Source organism: Phyllobates terribilis, unplaced genomic scaffold (assembly GCF_046119375.1).
Source record: "Phyllobates terribilis strain yellow unplaced genomic scaffold, ASM4611937v1 Scaffold_5__5_contigs__length_657084704, whole genome shotgun sequence".
NCBI lineage: Eukaryota > Metazoa > Chordata > Amphibia > Anura > Dendrobatidae > Phyllobates > Phyllobates terribilis.
Window position 1 is genome coordinate 508,572,213 of NW_027362765.1, and position 23,152 is coordinate 508,595,364.

Genomic DNA, 23,152 nt, shown 5'->3' on the forward strand with positions numbered 1-23,152 from the left:
AAGATTCACAGGACTCCATGGGAACTAGATCAGGGTCAAGTTATTCAGTCGATCAAGAACTAGTACGCACTTGCATTAAATGCCACATACAGTGGGTACGGAAAGTATTCAGGCCCCTTTAAATTTTTCATTCTTTGTTTCATTGCAGCCATTTGGTAAATTCTAAAAAGTTCATTTTTTTTCTTATTGATGTACACTCTGCACCCCATCTTGACTGAAAAAAACAGAAATGTAGAAATTTTTGCAAATTTATTGAATTGTATTGTGTAGAAGCACTCTTTTGAGCTAGTACAAGTCTTCTTGGGAATGATGCAACAAGTTTTTCACACCTGGATTTGGGGATCCTCTGCCATTCTTCCTTGCAGATCCTCTCCAGTTCCGTCAGGTTGGATGGTGAACGTTGGTGGACAGCCATTTTCAGGTCTCTCCAGAGATGCTCAATTGGGTTTAGGTCAGGGCTCTGGCTGGGCCAGTAGTCAAGAATGGTCACAGAGTTGTTCTGAAGCCACTCCTTTGTTATTTTAGCTGTGTGCTTAGGGTCATTGTCTTGTTGGAAGGTGAACCTTCGGCCAAGTCTGAGGTCCAGAGCACTCTGGAAGAGGTTTGCATCCAGGATATCTCTGTACTTGGCCGCATTCATGTTTCCTTCAATTGCAACTAGTTGTTCTGTCCCTGCAGCTGAAAAACACCCCCATAGCATGATGCTGCCATGTTTCACTGTTGGGATAGTATTGGGCAGGTGATGAGCAGTGCCTGGTTTTCTCCACACACACCCCTTAGAATTATAACCAAAAAGTTCTATCTTCATCTCATCAGACCAGAGAATCTTATTTCTCATAGTCTGGGAGTCCTTCATGTGTTTTTGAGCAAACTTTATGCAGGCTTTCATATGTCTTGCACTGAGGAGAGGCTTCCGTCGGGCCACTCTGCCATAAAGGCCTAATTGGTGGTGGGCTGCAGTGATAGTTGACTTTGTGGGACTTTCTCCCATCTCCCTACTGCATCTCTGGAGCTCAGCCACAGTGATCTTGGGGTTTTTATTTACCTCTCTCACCAAGGCTCTTCTCGCACGCTTGCTCAGTTTGGCTGGACGGCGAGGTCTAGGAAGACTTCTGGTGGTCCCAAACTTCTTCCATTTAAGGATTATGGAGGCCATTGTGCTCCCCCAACCTGGTATTTATGTTTCCCCCATCCTGATATATATGGCCCTCCCATCCTGGTATATATGGCCCTCCTGTGGCGCCCTGCCGCGCACGGGGGCCACAGAACCCAGTAGGGTGCATGGATGGACTTCTCCACAAGAGGCCCTCACACATTCACACACCTCCACCTTACCACCTCAGACCACCAGAGGGAGCCCCATTAGGGATATATAAACTGGAGGGTGGAGTCAGGCAGGGAAGTCTAGTGTGCTCAGAGAGAGAGCAGCACACAGGCTGCTGTGTGAGGCAAGTTCAGGCCTACAGCGCGCACTAAAGCCTAGTGAGGGCCCTGAGAGTGGCCAAAGACGAGAGGGGAGAAGAAGCAACGAGGGGGCAGAGGAGCGTACCAGGCTCACCCCGAACTATACACCGGACACCGGGTCCGCGCCTACAGGGCCCCTTTATACCCAGTAGGGACCACCGGATACCTGGAGGACTACAAGTCCCAGGCTGACCAACACTGACTACCGTACCAGGGCTAGGAGTCACGGAGGCCCCAGCGTCCAGGGAGAGTGATCTCCAAGAGAAGGCCCTACCACCAGGTCAGCATGTGCAAGTGAGAGAGAGACAGTAATTAAGCCAGGCCTAGCTCCAGGCAGGTCAGAAGCTTAGCAAGTGAAAGCAACGGATCAGGAGGCCCTATACCCGCTCACTGGGGAGAGTCCAGAAGTGCACCCTTCGTACTGAGTACCCTGGACCATACCTGCATCTACACCAGTAAAGGTACCGAAGCGAACCCCCATGTGAGTGTCTGTCATTTCTCCCTGAACCATCCTGGCCGTCTCTCACCTGTACCACCATCCCTTTCCACACGCTGCCCTGAGGCCCGCTCCACCTGTGGGGAGCTGTTCCATCATAAGCTGCCCTAACATCTGCCTCAGAGGACTGTCGCAGCGCTGGTAGACCTTACCAGGCACCACAGGTGGCGTCACGAACTATTCCAAAAACCCCATAGAAACCCAAAACCCCCTTTTCTTTTTGGTTGACCGCCCTCGGCCACGGACCGGGCCAGCCACCGTGATATTCCCCACCGGCATCCATAAGCCCGGCTACCGAGTACCCCACTGCCCCGGGGTCGCATCACTCCCATCATGGTGTCTATGGCCCTCCCACTCTGGTGGATATGGCCCTCCCATCCTGGTGGATATGGCCCTCCCATCCTTGTGTATATGGCCCTACCGTCCTGGTGTATATGGCCCTACCATCCTGGTATATATGATCTCCATCCTTGTATATGTGGACCTGAACTCCATTGAAACTCCCCTGTCCCTTCCCCTTTGCATTTAGGCCGACTGTCAGTCAGTGCCGGGGGTGCGGTTACAGCTGCCGCTCTGTATGGTTAGAGCGATGATTGAACCAGCGCCAACACCGCCCCCGTGACTGAAATCAAATGCTGCCGGGGAGAATAAAGTTAATTTTCTCCTTTCAGCGCGCTCTGGGCAGGTTAGTAACGCTATTATCCTGTAGATTAACCCCATATCTGCTGGTTAATAGTGTTTTTCTAGTGACAGGTTCCCTTTAAAGTTCATTTTCTCCCAAGTGTTTTCTGTAAATCAGCCGGGCACTTTCATAACACTATTATCCTGCAGATTAACCATCTATCTGCTCAACCTCTCAGGTCTCCTTTAAGAGCTTCCCTGCCGCCTGCTCTCTCACTAGATAGAACTGTTACCTCTGCAAACAATCTGACTGATCCACATGGCTTGGTCTTTCTTTGACTCACTCAGAAACCTTCACTGAACTTGCACTTGCACATTTTGGGCCTTTTAGGCTCCAGAGCTCGGGTGCGATTGCAACCCTGGCACCCATTGTAGTTACGCCCCTGCCTATAACTGCTGAACCCTTCTCCAATAAGCCCCCCTCCTGACAGCGCTCGTCTTTGGCAGAAATCACATAGGCCCTGATTCATTATTGCTGTTTCTCCATTTTTCTGGAGTAATTTGCTCCTTATTAGTGGCTTTAGTATTTGCGCCTTATTTGCTTTATGTTTTGTGCCACTTTTTAAGTTGTCTTTCTTTTTCAAGTCTTTTTTCATTTTCTTGACAACTTTGCTTATCCAGATGTTTTAGATTCATGAATTGCGACATTTACCAAATATCACATTCTTTTGGGCATTTCTCTCCAGTTCTGGAGGAATTTTCAATGTCGCACATTTCGGTGACTTTTTTAAAAAATTGCGAGTTTTGGTGCTGAAAAAGAGAAAAAACAATTAAAAACAATAAAAAGCATTTTTGCTTTTCCCAAAATTAATGGACCGTGTAAATCCATATCATGAATGCCGATACATTTGAAAGCAATGATGGGAAAGGGAGCCGTCAGGTATTGTTCCCTCTTCCATCATTCCCCCTCTGAGTCTGAGCTCTGTGACGTCTCAGCATAGAAGGCATGATGACATTACTACAGCGCACCCTCTGTGCTCAGCAGTGCAGGGGCTGGAGATGCGAAGGATTAGGGAGGGGTGAGTGTTTGTTTATTAATTTTATATGTATGGAGGACTATATGGGGCCCATAATACTATATGGAGCACTATATGGTGCCCATAATACTGTATGGAGGACTAGATGGGGCCCATATCTGTATGAAGCACTATATGGGGCCCATTATACAGTACTAAGGACTATGTGGTGCCCATAATACTGTACGGAGGACTATGTGTTGCCCATAATACTGTATGGAGCACTATATGGGGAACATTACATTGTATGCAGGACTATGTGGGGCCCATAATATTGTATGGAGGACTATGTGGTGCCGATAATACTGCAGGGAGAACTATATGAGGAACATTATACTGTATGGAGCACCATGTGGTGCCCATAATACTGTGTGGAGCACTATATGGGGAACATTATAATTGTATGGAGGACTATGTGGTACCCATAAAACTGAATGTCCCAAAAAAGACTCAGGAGCTCATGCATACAAAAGTAAAAGACAGTGTCCATGCCAGTGTGTTCAATTGCAAAAGAGGTGTTTATTCCGCCATCCCAAAACACACAATGTTTCGACCCTGTGTGGGTCTTTGTCAAGGAGCTCATGCAGTTTGAGTGTTTAGAAAATAAATCTCAGACTAAGGGCCCAGAAAGCAGCATATTCCGACATGAGAACGGCCGGTCTTGATGAATCGGAGCTAAATCTTTATTTGTCCATTTCAAATGTAATAGGAATGTGCTGGCTGCAGTGAGGAGGTCATGTGACTGCAGGTGATTGGCAGTTACTGGTCGCTCCTGACATCTGTAATGTTATCATTTGTATCTCAGGTGACAGTTGGGAGAGAGCGACGCAGCGACTTGTCTACAAGGAGCATCCGCAGAGTTTTTAGCTTCAAAGGCACTGTGTTTTGGCATTTTTTCCTTCCCTTCCCATTTGTACCGTCCCCCATTTCCCCTTTTTTCATTTTTGCAGGATTTACCGGATTCCATCATCCTTTACTGGTCATCGTGTGGCAAGTATCATTCTCTGTGCCCCATATACAGTTCACAGAGCACAATACATTCACATTACACAATGTATACACAGAGGGAGGAGCGCAGCTGTTCGCATTATTTGGTTGGGAAGGAGCTGTATAACAGATTTATAGCTTTAGAGTTGTAAAATAAACATTAAAAGTGTGCATCATCCATCAGAGGTATCTGTTAGCTTATATGTCCCAGCGTATACATTAAATGGATGCCTAAATGTGATGTAAAAATAGTCTAACACTGGCCAAAGAAGGAAAGGGGACAAGGGAGCAGGAGAACTCTATATGTGTATACACACAGCAAGCTTTATAGGAAAGTAATGTGGAGAACTGAAATTACCTGTATAATAAGTGTGTGTTCTTATATCTCAGACATTAGCGCCAACAGACTAATTGGTAACAAAACTGGTATAAGGGTCAAGAAAATAATAATTAAGTCAATATAGCGAGTCATAAATAAATGTCATAAAAGATGAACTTTATTGATGAAGTAAAAAGTTGCAGTGGATATACAAAAAATAGGAAGACAGCGCAGATCACACATATAAATAGCAAAATGTAAAGGAGGCTGACTGCTTAGTATAAAATCACAAATATAGTATATTAGATGTAACCCTCATCAGAAATATATATAAGCAAATATGTGTAAAAATACATATCTAATATTGATGATGCAATCAGAAGATACGGTGTGTATGGTGACTAAATAATGGTCAAGTATACAAGATTGGGGTAAAAGGTAAATATATTCCCATACATGGCACGGTCAAATAGTTGGCATACACTCAGGATGGATGGGAAAAAATGACTTTAGTACATACTTGGTTCACAGCAGGAGCTGCCTTACGATGTGCCCACCCCGACACATCACAGGAAGAGGGAGAATAAAAATGCAGCACTAGCCAATTGGAGAGGGACGCAGAGTGTAGTGACGCATGCGTGCACTGGTGAAGTCCGGGAGCTTGCCTCGACCCACGTCACATGACCGACCGTGACACAAACTGGGTTGCGACGCCGAAGGGCTCGAAAGATACAGGAAGAGGAGAGCCGGCCGGGCACCAGATGAGCCAATGTGCAAAAGAAGTCTAGCATTCATAGTTGAGAAATCAACAACGTGATTAGTTGGAGAGTAATACTCACAAAAGACCACAAGATGGTGCAAAAGAGCATGGTATTAACTGTATACAGCACAATGGAGAGACAACATTATGTGATATTATGACAAAAGGATATTAATATTGCCATAAATAAGATACATATTATTGCTAATATCTATAGTGACAAATATAAAAAAAAATATGAAATGGAAAATAATGTAATTAAATAAAATAAAAGTATAATATAATGTAATAAAAAAGTGTGTCATTTATGAATGCGTGTGAAGAGAGAAAAAGAATATATATAATATTTATATATCCAAACAAGCAATCATGGGTGAACGTGAATAAGGGAAAACATAGATCAATGTTTATACCACTCAAATGACATGATTTCATTACATTAGATAAGAGTAAATACATGTATGTGAATCCACAATGTAAAATGTGTACGGAAATAAAGGGGAGTAATGGGTGTGGAAAAAGGGAAGAAGGGATGGATAGATGGGGAGAGGGGGAAAAGAACGTCTAAGTACCATATTTTGTGGACTATAAGACGCATCGGACCATAAGAGACACCTAGGTTTTAGAGGAGGTAAATAGAAAATAAAATTTGAAGCAAAAAATGTGGTCATGATGCAGTTATGGGGGTTCTGCTGCTGCCACTGTTATGGAGATAATGTCCCCCAATTCTGTATTTATGTCCCCCATCTTGGTGTATATGTGGACCATCGTTGTCCCATCCTGGTATATATGATCCCCATCCTGATATACAGTATATGGCCCCCATTCTGGTATATATGATTCCCATCCAGGTATACAGTATATGGCCCCAATCTTGGTATATATGGCCCCCATCCTGGTATATATGATCCACATTATGGTATATATGGCCCTTCTTCCTGTTATATATGGCCCTCCAGCCTGGTATATATGTCCCCCCATCCTGCTATACCGTGGGGAAAAGATGTATTTGATACATTGCCGATTTTGCAAGTTTTCCCACCTACAAAGAATGCAGAGGTCTGTAATTTTTATTGTAGGTGCACTTCACTTATGAGAGACAGAATCTTAAAAAACTTACATTGTGTGATTTTTAAATAATTAATTTGCATTTTATTTCATGAAATAAGTATTTGATACAATATAAAAACAGAACTTAATATTTGGTACAGAAACCTTTGTTTGTAATTACAGAGGTCAGACATTTCCTGCAGCAGGGATTTTGGCCCACTCCTCCATACAGATCTTTCAGGTTTTGGGGCTGTCTCTGGGCAGCATTGAGTTTCAGCTCCCTCCAAAGATTTTCTACTGGGTTCAGGTCTGGAGACTGGCTAGGCCACTCCAGGACCGTGAAATTTCTTATGGAGCCACTCCTTAGTTGCCCTGGCTGTGTATTTCAGGTCGTTGGCATGCTGGAAGACCCAACCACAACCCATCTTCAGTGCTCTTACTGATGAAAGAGGTTGTTGGCCAAAATCTCGCGATACATGACCCCATCCATCCTCCCTCCCTTCAATACGGTGCAGTATTGCAGTCCACTTTGCAGAAAAGCACTCCCAAAATATGATGTTTACCCCACCATGCTTCACAGTTGGGACGGTGTTCTTGGGGTTGTACTCATCCTTCTTCCTCCAAATATGGCGAGTGGAGTTGATGGCAAAAAGTTCTATTTTGGTCTCATCTGACCACATGACCTTTTCCCATGCCTCATCTGAATCATCCAGATGGTCATTGGCGAACTTAAAACGGGCCTGGAAATGTGCTGACATGAGCAGGGGGACCTTGCATGCCCTGCAGGATTTTAATCCATGACGGCTTAGTGTGTTACTAATGATAATGTTTAATACTCTGGTCCCAACTCCCTTCAGGTCATTGACCAGGTCCTCCTGTGTAGTTGCGCTGAATCCTGACCTTTCTAAGAATCATCCTTACCCCATGAGGCGAGATCATACAATGTGATTTACTGTTTATTATGTTTCGATTCTGTCTTTCACAGTTGCAGTGTACGTACGATAAAATTACAGACCTCTCCATTCTTTGTAGTGGGAGAACTTGCAATATCGACAGTGTATCAAATATTTATTTTCCCCACTGTATATGTCCCACCCATCCTGGTATATATGTCCCCACCCATCCTGGTATATATATCCCCACTCATCCTGGTATATGTGGCCCTCCATCCAGGTACATGTGTTGCCCATCCTCGTATATATGTCCCGTCATCCTGGTATATGATCTCCATCATGCCGCACACATAAAATAAATAAACCATTCTACTCACCTTCCCTTCGCGTCCTCTTCTGATGCCGGCAACTGACTTCAGCGTGTAAGTGTCATGACGTCAATGCCATGTGTCCCCACATGCCAACGTCAGCTGCCGGAATATTCACTGCTCCCCACGCCCGGGATTATGGGCATGGGGAGCAGTGAATATTAATTTTCCTTAATAGCGGACACACGTGATCGTCCAGCCACAGCTGGAATCCAGCGTCTGCGGCTAACACGTGCACCCTATATTGAAAAAAAAAAAATGAACTGCTCCACACTCCCACAGTCCCACCCACCTCTACGTCCTGGCTTCAGTGCAGAGAGGTGGACGGTATTATTGGCATGGGGAGCGATGCATATTCATTTTCTTTAATAGCAGGCACAGGTGGTAGCCCCAGCACCGGCTCCTGCCTCCAATGACCCTGCTCCTGCCTCCCTTGACTCGCTTCTTCGCCGCTGTCCACCCCCCCAATTCCACAGCCACAGACAGGTCCATCATAAGATTGCCCCTCCTCCACTTTCCTCCAATTTTTTTGGGGAAAAGAGCATCTTATAGTCTGCAAAATACGGTGTATGAAAAACACAAGGACACAGTAAAACAAACGTATAAAAATACTCTGTTGTAAAAAAGTAACAGTAAACAGCAAGTGCTGGTAAAAATGTGATAAAAAAAGGGTATTTGGTTGACATGTTTTTTTTGCAAAAAATGTATACTAAGCCACTCTACCCATGTCAAGGTGACCCACATCAGAGCAGTCCCTATCTGACGTATTTAAAAACTGATCATGTGTATAGTACCTATATGAGCAGATCTGACAGGCAATGTCCATGTGGACACGCTACAGAGAACGGCATTTATGTGCATGGCCCACAAGGGAGGGGTGGAGACCTCCATAATCTTTTAAATACATCAGATAGGGACTGCTCTGATGTGGGTTACCTTGACGTTGTTAGAGTGGCTTAGTATACATTTTTTGCAAAAAAACATGTCAACCAAATACCCTGTTTTTTATCACCTTTTTACTAGCACTTGCTGTTTACTGTTACTTTTTTACAACAGAGTATTTTTATACGTTTGTTTTACTGTGTCCTTCTGTTTTTCAGTCTTTTGGTGGTGTGAACACTGTCCTTCAGACTTGTTCACTGTATGCATGGCTCATGTGCTTGTATTCAAAATGCGGTATATGTAAAACACCTATATGAAAATAACTGAGTATAGAGGTCTCACATAAATTGAGAGTAGAATAAATGGTGGAAGGTGTAAAAACCAAAGAGGACACAGTAACGCAACATTGTGCAGTAATATATAGAAATTGTATATCTACATAGATGGTAAAATTGCGCATATCAGATGGTTCAGAGGGACAGTGAATGACGATGAGAATGATGTGACAATACATCGCAGTCACTCCCAGAAACTAAGGGCACAGTCACAGTCGGCCAAAGTAATCATGAGGAAGTGAGCGGCCACAGCTCTGACTTCCTCTTGATTACATGTACATGACTCGCCCAGGGGGATATGGGGGACTCGGTACCCGGGCCTTTACCTTCTTGGGATGTCACGGCGGTCTGCTCCCGGGCCCATACCCTGGGGTCACTCTTTAAAAGGGGTTTGGTTGCTTGGGGAGATGGATAACTGTATTGTCTCGTGACGCCACCTGTGGTTCCTGGTAATGGGTACCGGCGCTGCTGCAGACCTCTGGAGCAGATGTTAGGGCAGCTTGGTTGGTGCGGCTCTCTACAGGCAGAGCACAGCTCCAGGGCAGTGTAGGTGCAGATGGTGATGCTGGGTGTTGTAGTGCAGGAGCGACAGCATGGTAGTAATAACTGACAGAAGCAATGGGGTGCAGTCATCCGAGTTTACTCACAGTTCTTTAGGTTCTTCAGGTGGCACTGTACAGGTGTCAGCCTCCCACGTCGCGCTGCGTTTACCAGGCAGGGGTTCAGCACTCCCTCAAGTATCTCAAGAGCACTTAACGGGACCCCTCTCTTTATGTTCCTTTCTTAGCCGACTTCCCGAACTGGGTCTCTCCCTCCTGCCCTGCGCCTCACCACACAAAGTCCCGATCGGGTACCTTGAGATCCGACTGGGCAACTTGAAGTTCCCGGACCTGACTTAGTGCCCTTTTCGGACCTTTGGACCCTGAAAGTGCAGAAGCCTCCGGTTTTCCAGCCGAGACCTGAAGTAACTCGGCTAGTCCAGGGACCGGTGCCCTTCTTGCGGCCTGATCCCTCTGATGCCTGGGAGATTCGGGCGTACGGGTGCCATCCTGCACTCACCGTACCCCCTGGGATCCATTCTGTTACTGGAGCCTTTCTCCTCCGCTCCCCTCTCACTCTTGGGCCTCTCTTACTAGGCCCCACTCTGGAGCAGAGCTCCTGAAGAGACTCTGCTCCTCAGACTGCTCCTCTCCTCTTCTCTCTCACTGAATCCACCCCTACACATGATGGCTTCCCTTCTTATATATATCTCCAAGTGCTCCCCTGTTCTGCATCCTCCACCCACACCCACTATTTGGTTCCCCCTCACTTTTGGTTCCCCCCACTCCAGCCAGGGACGGGGCAGCAGAAGAAGTGCATAATGCCCTTCCAGCCGGCCTGGAGTAGTGTAGTGTTGAGTGCAGGTGTTGGGGTCCCGGGCAGTACTCCATACTTACCTGAGAGAAGGAGATGCCACACCTCTGGGTGAGGTGCAGTACCTCTGTGGCAACTGAACTCTCAGGGGCGCCACATACATTCAAGGTGAGGACAGTGACACCAGCAATGATTGTGCACTGGGCTCACAAGTCATAACAACCTCAAGTGAATCCCGGGAGAGCGAGTGCTGACACCACTGGAAAAGTGCCGACACGAGAGGTGAGTATGGGAGTTTTTATTTTCATGGTGGCAAACATTCAAATTGAGAAGGGGTTGTCCCAATAGTGGACACCCCCTTTAAGCTGATGAGTAGTGAATACCACATATATTTTTGAATAGCGGCATGTGGCATAATAAATGGCTTTTGTGGTACAAAATATTTGATTATTGATGTTAAAATGTTTCAGTTCTGTGGAATCACAAAAGGTGTAAGTGCGTTCAATGTTAGGACAGGAAATGCATCTGCCACAAGGTGAACATCCCCGACGAGGGCGGACATTATCCAAAAAGATGATTGGATCACTGTGGTAGTGACTTTCACCACATGATCACGGAGGTTTTTACTTCTCCGAAAGGTGATACTAGGTCTATTAGGTAAGTATTTGGATAGAGTAGAATCTGCCAAAAAGGATGGGCCATGATCTTTTATTTCCTTTTCAAGGAGGCTTGGGAAAACTCTTGATTTTACAGTTATATTACAGTATTAACTATGGGCAATCAGACAATCCAAGGTCCAAATCCCCCAAAAGGATTAAAGAAAAAAGTAAAAAAAAGTAAAAAAAAATCTAAAGAATTATAAAAAGTCTAAAAAAGTCAATCACACTCCCTTGCTTCCATTAAAAATAAAGATATTTAAAAAAATAGATAAACATATTTGATATCTCCACATTTGTAAAAGTACAATCTATCAAAAAAATTAATTAACTGTAGAGCAATGGTCTCCAACATTTCTTACATTGAGAACCACATTCAGCTCTGAGAGAGGGTCACAAGCCACATCCAGACCCCAACCTGTCCCCTGACTAGTGACATCTAGCTCCCACTCCCCCTCGCAGTAGTGACAACCAGAGCTCCCATGACCAGCATGACGGCCAAGCTTTCACACAGAAATCACACTAAGGCCTCCTTCACACATCCTGGTAATTCCTGTACATCCGTGTGCTATCCATATGTCCATGTGTCCGTGTGCCATCTGTGTGTCCTTATGCAGCATCCGTGTTTTGTACAGGAAAAAAACGGATGCTATTTAAACTATTTATTTTTAAAGTTTAATTGCAAGAAATTTAACAACACAGGACTTGCAGGAGGGAGAACAGTTGATAGATCGATAGATAGATGGATACATAGATACATAAATACATGAGCGATATATATAATCAGTGCTTTGGGGTTGTAGCTTACTGTACATGTAATTTATTCATAAATGATTACATTTAAAAAAAAATGGCGTGGGATCTCCCTACATTTTATTAACCAGCAGAGGGAAAGCGGACAGCTGGGACTGATGTTTATAGCCTGGGAAGAGGATAATACCCATGTAGCTTCCCAGGCTATTAATATCAGCTCACAGCTGTATACTTATTCTTTACTGGTTATTAAAATGGGGGACCCCCCCAAAAAATTATGTGGGCCCCCCCCTATATTAATAATCAGTAAAGGCTAGGCAGACAGATATTAATAGCCTAGGAAGGGGCCATGGATATTGGTCCCCTCCCATATTAAAACATCAGCTCTCAGCCACCCCTGAAATTGCGCATTCATAAGGTTCTGGCGCTTAGCCTCCACTCTTCCCGCTTGTCCTGGTGCAGTGGCAAGTGGGGTAATAGGGTTGGGGTTGATGTCAGCTTTGTATTGGCAGCTGACATCAAGTCCAGGGGTTAGTAATGGAGAGGCGTCTATAAGACGCCCCCATTATTAACTCCAGAGTCAATAGTTGAATAAAATACAAATACCCAGAATAAAGTACTTTATTTGAAATAAAAGTTCACACTGTTTTACACATTTATTTAAAAATAAAAAACACATTTATACTCACCTTATGCTCATTCCTCTGAAGCCAAAGTCCCCTGTAAAAAAATCGAAAATAAAAACCAACCATGTTCCTCATACTGTCAATCACTGTAATCCATCTCTGTGATATTTAGTTTAGAACCTGAATGGTGCCTAGATGCAACCGTCCAGGCTGTAAACCAGGACACAATGAGCTGCTGCAACCAACGTCATAGAGGTTACCACCTGTCACTGAAGGTGTGTTCCCATGGGCAGTTCAGTGCAAGCCAGGACAATGAACTGCTGTGACCTCAGTGACATCACCGTGAGCACCATGAAAAATTTCTCACAGTGTTGCCCTGAGCTCACTGATCTCACTGCTGTTAACAGTGAATTGCGCTGAATATATGAGCTCAGCGCAACAGCGTGAAAAATTTCTCATGGTGCTAGCGGTGATCTCACTGAGGTCACTGTGACGCGCCCAGGGGATGGGGACGACTCGGCGCTTTGGCCTTGTTGTTGCCTGATCTCGGGGGATGTCGCAGTGGCCGGCTCCCGGGCCCGTACCCTGGGGTCACTCTTAAAAGAAGGGGAAAGTTAAATGGGATAGGGGAATGTTCGTGACGCCACCCGTGGTGTCTGGTGAGGATCACCAGCGCTGCAACAGTTCTCTGAGGCCGGTGTTCAGGCAGCTTAGTTGGTACGGCTCCCCAGAGGTGGAGCGGGACCTCAGGGCAGTGTAGAGAGAGTGTAGAGTAGAGCGTTGGCGGGTGCAGAGCCGCGGAGGGAAGAACAGACAGAGGCAGTAGTTGAAGTCATCCAAGCCTTTACTCACTTTGGTGATTACTCAGCTCAGAGCTTCTCTCTGCTGTCACACGGCAAGCTGCGGCCGCCAGGGTGGGGTTCAGCACTCTCCAGGTAGTTCCGGGGCACTTTACAGGACCCCCGCTCTAGTGTGTTCCTCTCTGGTTCAACTTCTCCCACCTTGTGTCCCCCACTGAGTCCCGTACAGGTACTGCAATGTCGCTTGTGGGTAACATGTTGCTCCCGGACCGACTGGGTGCCCTTTTTGGTGACTTGTGGTGAGAACGTGGCGTAAGGCCTGGTCCCTCTGGATAAACTCAGATTAGGGCATACAGGTGGCGACTCGGCTCCGTCCGTATCCCCCTGGGATCCACATAAGCCTCCGGACTTTTCCGACAGAGACATAAAGTGCAAAGTCAGATAATCGGGGACCGGTACCCCCTCTTGCGGCAGGGTCTCTCTGGCTGGGCCAGAATAAGGTATGCAGGTGGCGACTCCGCTCCGTCCACACCCCCTGAGATCCTTTCGCCTGTGGAGTCTATCTCCTCTGCTCCCCTCCTGGGCCTTCTTGCTTGGACCCTGACCGGGGACAGAGACGTCTCGAGGCCTGAGACCGGGAACCGTGGACCCTCAGCCGGCTGCAGCCTTGTGCGGACTTGCCGTCCCAAGGACCCATGACCAAAGTTTACCTTGTTATAAAGATGGCCTCCAGTTATATAGAATTCTAATAAAGTGCTTAGGTAAATGCTTCCTCACCCTTACTCACTACGTGGTTCCCCCTAACTTTGGTTCCCCCCAACTCCTGCATTCAGGCCCGGGGCCACACTATGGTGCATTAGGCCCCCTACAGAACTGGAGTGGTGTAGTGTTGAGTGTGTGGTTGGGGTCCTGTGTAGTACTCCATCCTTACCTGGGAGAGGAGATACCACACCTCGTTCTGAGGTGCAGTACCCCTGTGGCGACTGAACCCTCAGGGGCGCCACAACTGCAGTTCCTCGACCTGGCTTGCAGTGAACTGCCCGTGGGAACGCACCTTCAGTGACCGGCGGTAACCTCTATGACGTCACCGTTTGTTACTGAAGTTGCGCTAACAGCAGCTCATTGTGTCCTGGCTTACAGCCTGGACGGTCGCATCTTGGCACCGTTCAGGTTGTAAACCAGTGATCATAGACATTGATTACACTTTGATTAAGCAAATGAGCATAGGCATCTTAATAGATTACCAGTAGTGATGAGCGAGTTTGCTCGTTTAACCCTTTAATCAAGCATGCTCGGGTGCTCGCCTAGTATTTGCAGCATGCTCGGCATCTATTTTTATCCGCCGCGGCTGCATGTTTCACGGCTGTTAGACAGCTGCGACACATGCACGGATTGCCTGTTTGTTAGGCAATCCCTGCATGTGTCGCAGCTGTCTAACAGCCGTGACACATGCAGCCGCAGTGGAGTAAACATAGATGCCGAAATACTTGGCGAGAACCCGAGCATGCTTGATTAAAGGGTTAAACAAGCAAACTCGCTCATCACTACTGGTAATCTATTAAGATGCCTATGCTCATTTACTTATTCTGTTTGGTGTCTTGATTTTTTGTTTTGCCCTATTTGTGTACTTTCCCTGATTACTCCTGATCATTTCTGCATATACTTATAGGGGTCAGGGACTTAATAATAATTGATGCACACTTTAATGTATAACATCTTTATCTTTTCAAACATGGACAGTGCATTGCTGTTTATTTAGTTACATTGACACACATCCAGGATTTTGTGATTACTACTACTTGTGCTGCACTTTATATTAGGGGTGTAATAGGGTCCTATATATCATATCCTGTCAATATATTATATATTTTTTGTAGACCCTTCCATATGTTGGATGTTAAATGTGTAATTGGGTACACACCTTATAATATATATTTTTGAGAGTTTTTAACTTCATCAATAAAGGTTATATTTTAGGGGCTATTTTTTGGTGGTTACTGAATAAACGTCATAACTGGTGTAAAATGCTGGGATCAGATGAGTAATAAATACGTCATGTTCAGAAAGTGAACTAAGTCCGCACCTCTGACTGCATGGCGCAGGGGAATACAGATTTGTGCATTGATCCTGTATATTGTACTTATGTGGTCGGGCACTCAGATATTGTATTCTCTGTTATATTTATTTACTCAGCACATTTCTAGTCTTATACAATGGGGAAAAAAAGTATTTAGTCAGCCACCAATTGTGCAAGTTCTCCCACTTAAAAAGATGAGCGAGGCCTGTAATTTACATCATAGGTAGACCTCAACCATGAGAGACAAAATGAGAAAACAAATCCTGAAAATCACATTGTCTGATTTGGAAAGAATTTTTTTTTAAATTTTGGTGGAAAATAAGTATTTCGTCAATTAGAAAAGTTCGTCTCAAGACTTTGTTATATATTCTTTGTTGGCAATGACAGAGGTCAAACGTTTTCTGTAAGTCTTCACAAGGTTGGCACACACTGTTGCTGGTATGTTGGCCCATTCCTCCATGCAGTTCTCCTCTAGAGCAGTGATGTTTTGGGGCTGTAGCTGGGCAACACGGACTTTCAACTCCCTCCAAAGGTTTTCTATAGGGTTTAGATTTGGAGACTGGCTAGGCCACTCCAGGACCTTGAAATGCTTCTTACGAAGCCACTCCTTCGTTGCTCTGGCGGTGTGCTTGGGATCATTGTCATGCTGAAAGACCCAGCCTCGTTTCATCTTCAATGCCCTTGCTGATGGAAGGAGGTTTGCACTCAAAATCTCACGATACATGGCCCCAATTATTTTTTCATGTACACGGATCACTCATCCTGGTCCCTTGGCAGAGAAACAGCCCCAAAGCATGATGTTGCCACCCCCATGATTCACAGTAGGTATGGTGTTCTTTGGATGCAACTCAGCATTCTTTCTCCTCCAAACATGACGAGTTGTGTTTCTACCAAACAGTTCTACTTTGGTTTCATCTGACCATATGACATTCTTTCAATACTCCTCTGGATAATCCAAATGCTTTCTAGCAAACTTCAGATGAGTCCGGACATGTAATGGCTTAAGCAGGGGGATACGTCTGGCACTGCAGGATCTGAGTCCCTGGCGGCGTAGTGTGTTACTGATGGTAGCCTGTGTAAAACTGGTCCCAGCTCTCTGCAGGTCATTCACTAGGTCCCCCCGTGTGGTTCTGGGATTTTTGCTCACCGTTTTTTAGATCATTTTGACCCCACGGGGTGAGATCTTGTGTGGAGCCCCAGATCGAGGGAGATTATCAGTGAGTGGTTTTGTATGTCTTCAATTTTCTAATTATTGCTCCCACAGTTGATTTCTTCACACCGAGCTGCTTGCCTATTGCAGATTCAGTCTTCCCAGCCTGGTGCAGGGCTACAATTTTCTTTCTGATGTTCTTCGACAGCTCTTTGGTCTTCACCATAGTGGAGTTTGGAGTGTGACTGAGGTTGCGGACAGGTGTCTTTTATATTGATAACAAGTTCAAACATGTGCCAGTACTACAGGTAATGAGTGGAGGACAGAGGAGCCTCTTAAAGAAGAAGTTACAGGTCTGTGAGAGCCAGAAATCTTGCTTGTTTGTAGGTGACCAAATACTTATTTTCCACCAAAATTTGAAAAAAAATTCTTTCCAAATCAGACAATGATTTTCAGGATTTGTTTTCTCATTTTGTCTCTCATAGTTCAGGTCTAACTATGATGTCAATTACAGGCCTGTCTCATCTTTTTAAGTAAGAGAACTTGCACAATTGGTGACTGACTATATACTCCCCCCCCCCCACTGTATTCTGGTCTCACTTTGTAACTTTATAATGGTGACTCTGGAATATGACATTCTTACATGTTTAAACATATATTTCTAATATCTGCCCAGGAAGCAGCGATGTCCGGATCTACATCCTCTGATAGCGAGATGGACGATGCCGAGACCTACATGTCGATGATTTCTGACCTGCTGGACAGCTTTATAGAAAGTGTCAGTGCCAGGCTCCTTCATCTATTAGATTGGCTGTGTACTGTATATGTTTGATTTCATTCAGAAAAACAGATGATTTTCATCTCCATTTTCATCCATATGGCATTTATATGACCAAATACAATTTCCTATGTTAAAGAATTGTTGGTATCCATGAAAATCTTACACTATGTAGTAGTGTAAGATATATAGTACATACATATAGTATGTATATAGATCCATATTGGATCCAATTTTTTTGCGCTCTCATAGACTTAAATAGGCAAGTCTCATCTGACCTACAGAAGAAACTAATGCATGATAAGATGTGTTTTTGCATGCAGACTCGGTCCATTAACCCCTTCATGACTGAGCATTTCCCGTTTTTGCATTTTGGTTTTTTGCTTCCCTTGTTCCCAGAGCCATAACTATTTTTCAGTCAATATGGCCGTGTGAGGGCCTATTTTTTGCGGGATGAGTTGTACTTTTGAACAACATCATTGATTTTACCATATCGTGTACTGAAAAATGGGAAAAAATGCCAAGTGTGGTGAAATTGCAAAAAAAGCGCAATTCCACAGTTTATTGGTTTTTTTTAACCAAGTTCACTGAATCTTAAAACTGACCTGCCTTTATTATTCTCCAAGTCATTACAAGTTCATAGACACCTAACATGTCCAGGTTCTTTTTTATTTAATTGGTGAAAAAAAAATCCAAAGTTTGCTAAAAAAAAAAAAATGGCTCCATTTTCCGAGACTCGTAGCGTCTGCATTTTTCATGATCTGGGGCCGAATGAGGGCTTATTTTTTCCACGCGGAGCTGACATTTTTATTGATACCAGATTAGGCCTAGATCCAATGGTTTTGTCGCCCGTTATTGCATTTTATTGCAATGTTGGTCGACCAAAAAAACGTAATTGTGGCGTTTAAAATTTTTGTCTCATTACGCCGTTTGCCGATTGGATTAATTCTCTTTTTATATTGGTAGATTGGGCGATTCTGAACGCAGCGATACCAAATATGTGTTTGTGTGTTTTTTTTTATTGGTTTATTTTGAATGGGGCGAAAGGGGGGTGATTTAAAGGGAATCTGTCACCCCCTGGGACCTATCAGACCTCTAATATGGGCATACAGGTGAAAGAAATGTGAATCTATACTTACATGTATGGCCCATAGTAGAGGTTTGCTTGCTTTGAAATACATTTTAGTTTTGATAAGCTTCGCGTCCGGGGGACACAAAGAAATCCCCGCCTGTTAACTTAATTTCCATATTCCCCCTGTGACGTGCAGGGGAGGGGGGGGAGTATGGAAATTAAGTAGGTAGGCAGGGATTTCTTAGCGTCTCCTGGATGCAAAGCTTGTCAAAACTAAGTTAATAAAAATGTATTTCAAGGCAAGCAAACCGCTAATATGGAACATACAGGTAAGTATAGATTCACATTTCTATCACCTGTATGCCCATATTAGAGGTCTGATAGGTCCCAGAGGGGTCACAGATTCCCTTTAATCTTTTATATATATTTTTAAAAACATTTTTTTTATTACTTTTTGCTTGCTTCAATAGTCTCTATTAGAGACTAGAAGCAGCACTTACCTGATCGGCTCTGCTACATACAGGCGATGAGCAGATTGCCTGTATGTAGCAGAATTGCTCACTTGCTATGAGCGCCGACCACTGGGCGGCGCTCATAGCAATCTGGACATGACAACCTACTGGCAACCCATCAGTGACCTGCGATCATGTGACGGAGTCGCAGATGGGTGGGGTAAGTGACTCGCTTCTGGCATGACGATGTTAAATGCCACTGTCTGAGATTGACTGCGGCATTTAACTAGTTAACAGCCGTGGCTGTTGCAGGCACATGTCAGCTGTATAGATCAGCTGACATGTGCCCGGTTTAGCGCGGGCTCAGCGCCGGAGCCCACGCTGAACAGGGGGTGATGACGTGGTGCATACTATTATGTACATCAAAAAGGGGTTAAAAAAAAAAAACGCGCTCCTATCAACTAATCGAATTACATTGGTCCTAGCGCCGTCCGTGTGATTCATGTTTTTTCATGCACAGACCGAAATTAAAATTGTGTGAACTTGGCCTTACGATCAGAGGCTGAGTCTGTTTTGCCAGAGTGGTCTGCTCGTTTTGCTGTCAAAATGGCAGAAACTCTGCAGATCGGAACAAATCCTTAACCTGAATAAGAAAAGCAGTAATTTTCCAGATCCCACTGAGATTGTTGAGGAATTCAGCACAGATTAGATTTGATAACGTGTGATGTGCATTGGGAGGGCAGATACATACAGCTCTGGCAAAAATTAAGAGACCACTGCACAGTTTTCTAAAAATCGCCATCTCTACATGTCTGACAGCCATTCCATTCCAGTGTCTGTTGAATTCCAACCAAAGTCCACCTCATTCTACTTAATGTGCTTCTGATAAGGTGATGACCTGAACCAAATCTTATGTAATGAGGGAAAGTATAAGAAACACTGCTGTGGTCTTCACAATCCTCTTGCAATAGGACAAGCTGGATGGCAAAACAAGTGCTAGGAATAGCCCAAAAGTAATTTGAATGAAAAAATAACTTTTAACCATGCCAAAGGAGTTGAAAAGAAAAGTCTTGAGTGAGGAAAAAAAGGTCTCAATTCTGGTTTTACTAGCAGAGGGATACAGTGAGCGTCATGTTGCCTCCATCCTTAAAATTTCGAAGACTTCAGTCCATTACAACATGGTCAAGCAGCAGACATTGGGAACAACAAAGCTACAGACCGTCATCTTATTCGAATGTCACTCAGCAACCGCATGATGACATCAAGTGACCTACAAAATGAATTGCAAATGGCAGCTGGGGTGAAGTGCACGGCAAGAACAGTTCGTAACCGGCTCCTAGAGACAGGCCTCAAGTCATATAAAGCTAGAAAAAAGCCTTTCATCAATGAGAAGCAAAGGAGAGCCAGGCTGAAGTTTGCTAGAGACCATAAGGATTGGACCATAGACGACTGGAGTAAGGTAATCTTCTCTGATGAGTCTAATTTTCAGTTTTGCCCAACACCTGGTCGTCTAATGGTTAGACGGAGAACTGAAGAGGCATACAAGCCATAGTGTCTTGAACCAACTGTGAAATTTGGCGGAGGATCGGTGATGATCTGGGGATGCTTCAGCATAGTTGGAATTAGGCAGGTTAATCTTTGCGAAGGACGTATAAATCAAGCCGCATACAAGGTTATCCTTGAAAAACACTTGCTTCCTTCTGCTCAGACAATATTCCCCAACTCTGAGGACTGTTTTTTGCAGCAGCACAATGCCCCATGCCACACAGCTAGGTCAATCAATGTGTGGAATTAAGGAGCACCACATCAAGACTCTGTCATGGACAGCCCAATCTCCAGACCTGAACCCCATTGAAAACCTCTGGAATGTAATCAAGAGGAAGATGGATAGTCACAAGCCATCAAAGAAGAACTGCTTAAATTTTTGTGCCAGGAGTGGCATAAGGTCACCCAAAAGCAGTGTGAAAGACTGGTGAAAGCATGCCAAGACGCATGAAAGCTGTGATTAAAAACCATGGTTCTTCCACCAAATATTGATTTCTGAACTCTTCCTGAGTTAAAACATGAATATTGTTGTTTCTAAATGATTAAGAACTTGTTTTCTTGGCACTATTTGAGGTCTGAAAGCACTGTTTCTTTTTTATTATTTTGACGATTTCTCATTTGCTGCAAATAAATACAAAATTTTTAGCTTTGAATTTCGGAGACATGATGTCAGTTGTTTATAGAATAAAACAACAATGTACATTTTACTCAAAAGTATACCTGTAAAGAGAAAAATCTGAGAAAATGAAAATTTTGCAGTGGTCTCTTAATTTTTGCCAGAGCTGTATAAAGGATGATCCGATTTGGCTATTGATAAAAATGTTTGTAACAGAAGCCACGTAAGTTAAGTTTTTTAGATTTGTTACTAGAATACAGATAATACAGTTACTATTAATGTTTTTTTTTCTCATTGCAACAGATGAGAGACTCTGTGCTACAGATGACGGAATACTACGTAAGCGATATGAGCAGATCATATTATTAAAGTGTATTCCAACTGCACCATAGAAACTTTCACTAGCGCGTTTCACACAAACAAATTGATCTTAGTCAAAGTTCACAGTAACTGAAGTCACAGTGCAATATATACTACCTGCTACCAATCACACACAAGGAGAAAAAACACACAAAATCACAGGAGAATAAGTGTGAGCGCCACGAGTAGTGTCAGATCTGCTGTGTTCAAGTCAGTCAGCGGAAATATTGTATATTTGGTCAGTTAATGAGAGTTAAATCATTATAGTTCACCGAGGTCACTCTGCTCCGTGAGACATGTACACAAAGTAATATTCAGAAAAAATCAAAATTGTATGACTAGCCGCGTATTAAGCAACTGATTAAAAGGGCACAAAATTATATATATTTGTGTGTCGACAATTTTTGTTATATGAAGCATAAAACAAGTGCATCAAAACTAGAATATAGAAAAAACACGAATACACAGAAAAACACCAATAATATCATAGTGCAGATCTGAGAGCACCCAAACATTTTCCCAGTACAATTTGTAATTTTCCTCTTTTCTTCTATAAGGATCAGGATGTGGATGGTTATGACGACAATGACGGGGTAAGAGACTCATTGCCACCATGGTTTATATAAGTGCTCCCTTACCTATGGCCCTGCAGGCATCTCTAAGCTACAAATCCTCGTATGCAATAATATGAGGAATGTATAAAATGACTGAAATCAAAGGGGTTGTTCAGCCCTGGTGTAATTTACGACAGAATGCAAGCAGAATGTAATGTTCTACTGACATGACCACTTGTATGCAAATTGCATACTTTTGGTCATACGACAACTGCTGACACCGACAGGCGAAGCCGAATCCTGACAGTGTGTTAGGGTACAATTCTTTATGAAAATTCCACAAGGGCTACACAACTCCTTTATAATATTAAAAAAAATAAATACTAACTCTTACCTGTTGTATTGCAGCCCATCTACATGAAGCTGGATGATGGCATTAGGATCCCAGAGGATGAGGTAAGTGATGGTGGTGATGATCCAGGGTTTATCTTCATACTGAACTGAAAGGACATGATTTATATTAGCATCATGTAGAGTAAAAAAACTGGAATTGTCAATCTCTTTGGTTATAGTAGTTATATACAGATCCCCATCACTATGCACAGCATTTATTCAGATACACAGTTGATTATATATCAGTATCACGCCCATCTCTCAGCCGATGCACTTTTTAGCTTCTCTGATTATTACACATAGGGAATGGCTCCGGGTCACAGGCCCTGATTCATCATTGCCTTTGCGCCAGATTTTTGTCTAGTTTTGTGTGTTTAGCGCCTTTTTTGTTTACACCTATTTCATTATTTTATTTCCGCCTTTTTTTAAGTCTATACTATACGTGCTTGCCTGGTTTTTAAATTTTGTTTTCTGCTTTGTGAGCAGAGTCTGGTAATTCCAGATATTTTATCCTGATTCATCAATTGAAACCTTTTCAAAATTTAAAAATTTGCCACAAGTTTACTCCAGTCCAACCCGGCTGCATTTTTCAGTAAGCCAGTATTAGGGGCAACTTTTGGTGCCAAAAGTTACAGAAAATAGTTCAAGACAGAGAAAGACCATTTTTTACTTAATGCCAAATTCATAAATCTGTTGCACCAATTTGATAAATTTGA

General features: G+C 43.8%; 1 protein-coding gene across 1 annotated transcript in view; it reads right to left on the reverse strand.

The window, feature by feature from the left end:
• Positions 1-1,968: 1,968 nt before the first annotated feature.
• Positions 1,969-23,152, reverse strand: part of LOC141271649 (uncharacterized) — a 33,499-nt gene continuing 12,315 nt past the window's right edge. The window contains exons 6-7 of the mRNA XM_073681691.1: positions 22,438-22,543; positions 1,969-3,391 (exon numbers count right to left, since the gene is read on the reverse strand). Of these exons, the coding sequence (XP_073537792.1) occupies positions 3,274-3,391; positions 22,438-22,543 (224 nt within the window). The 3' untranslated portion in view covers positions 1,969-3,273. The remainder of the gene's footprint in view (positions 3,392-22,437; positions 22,544-23,152) is intronic.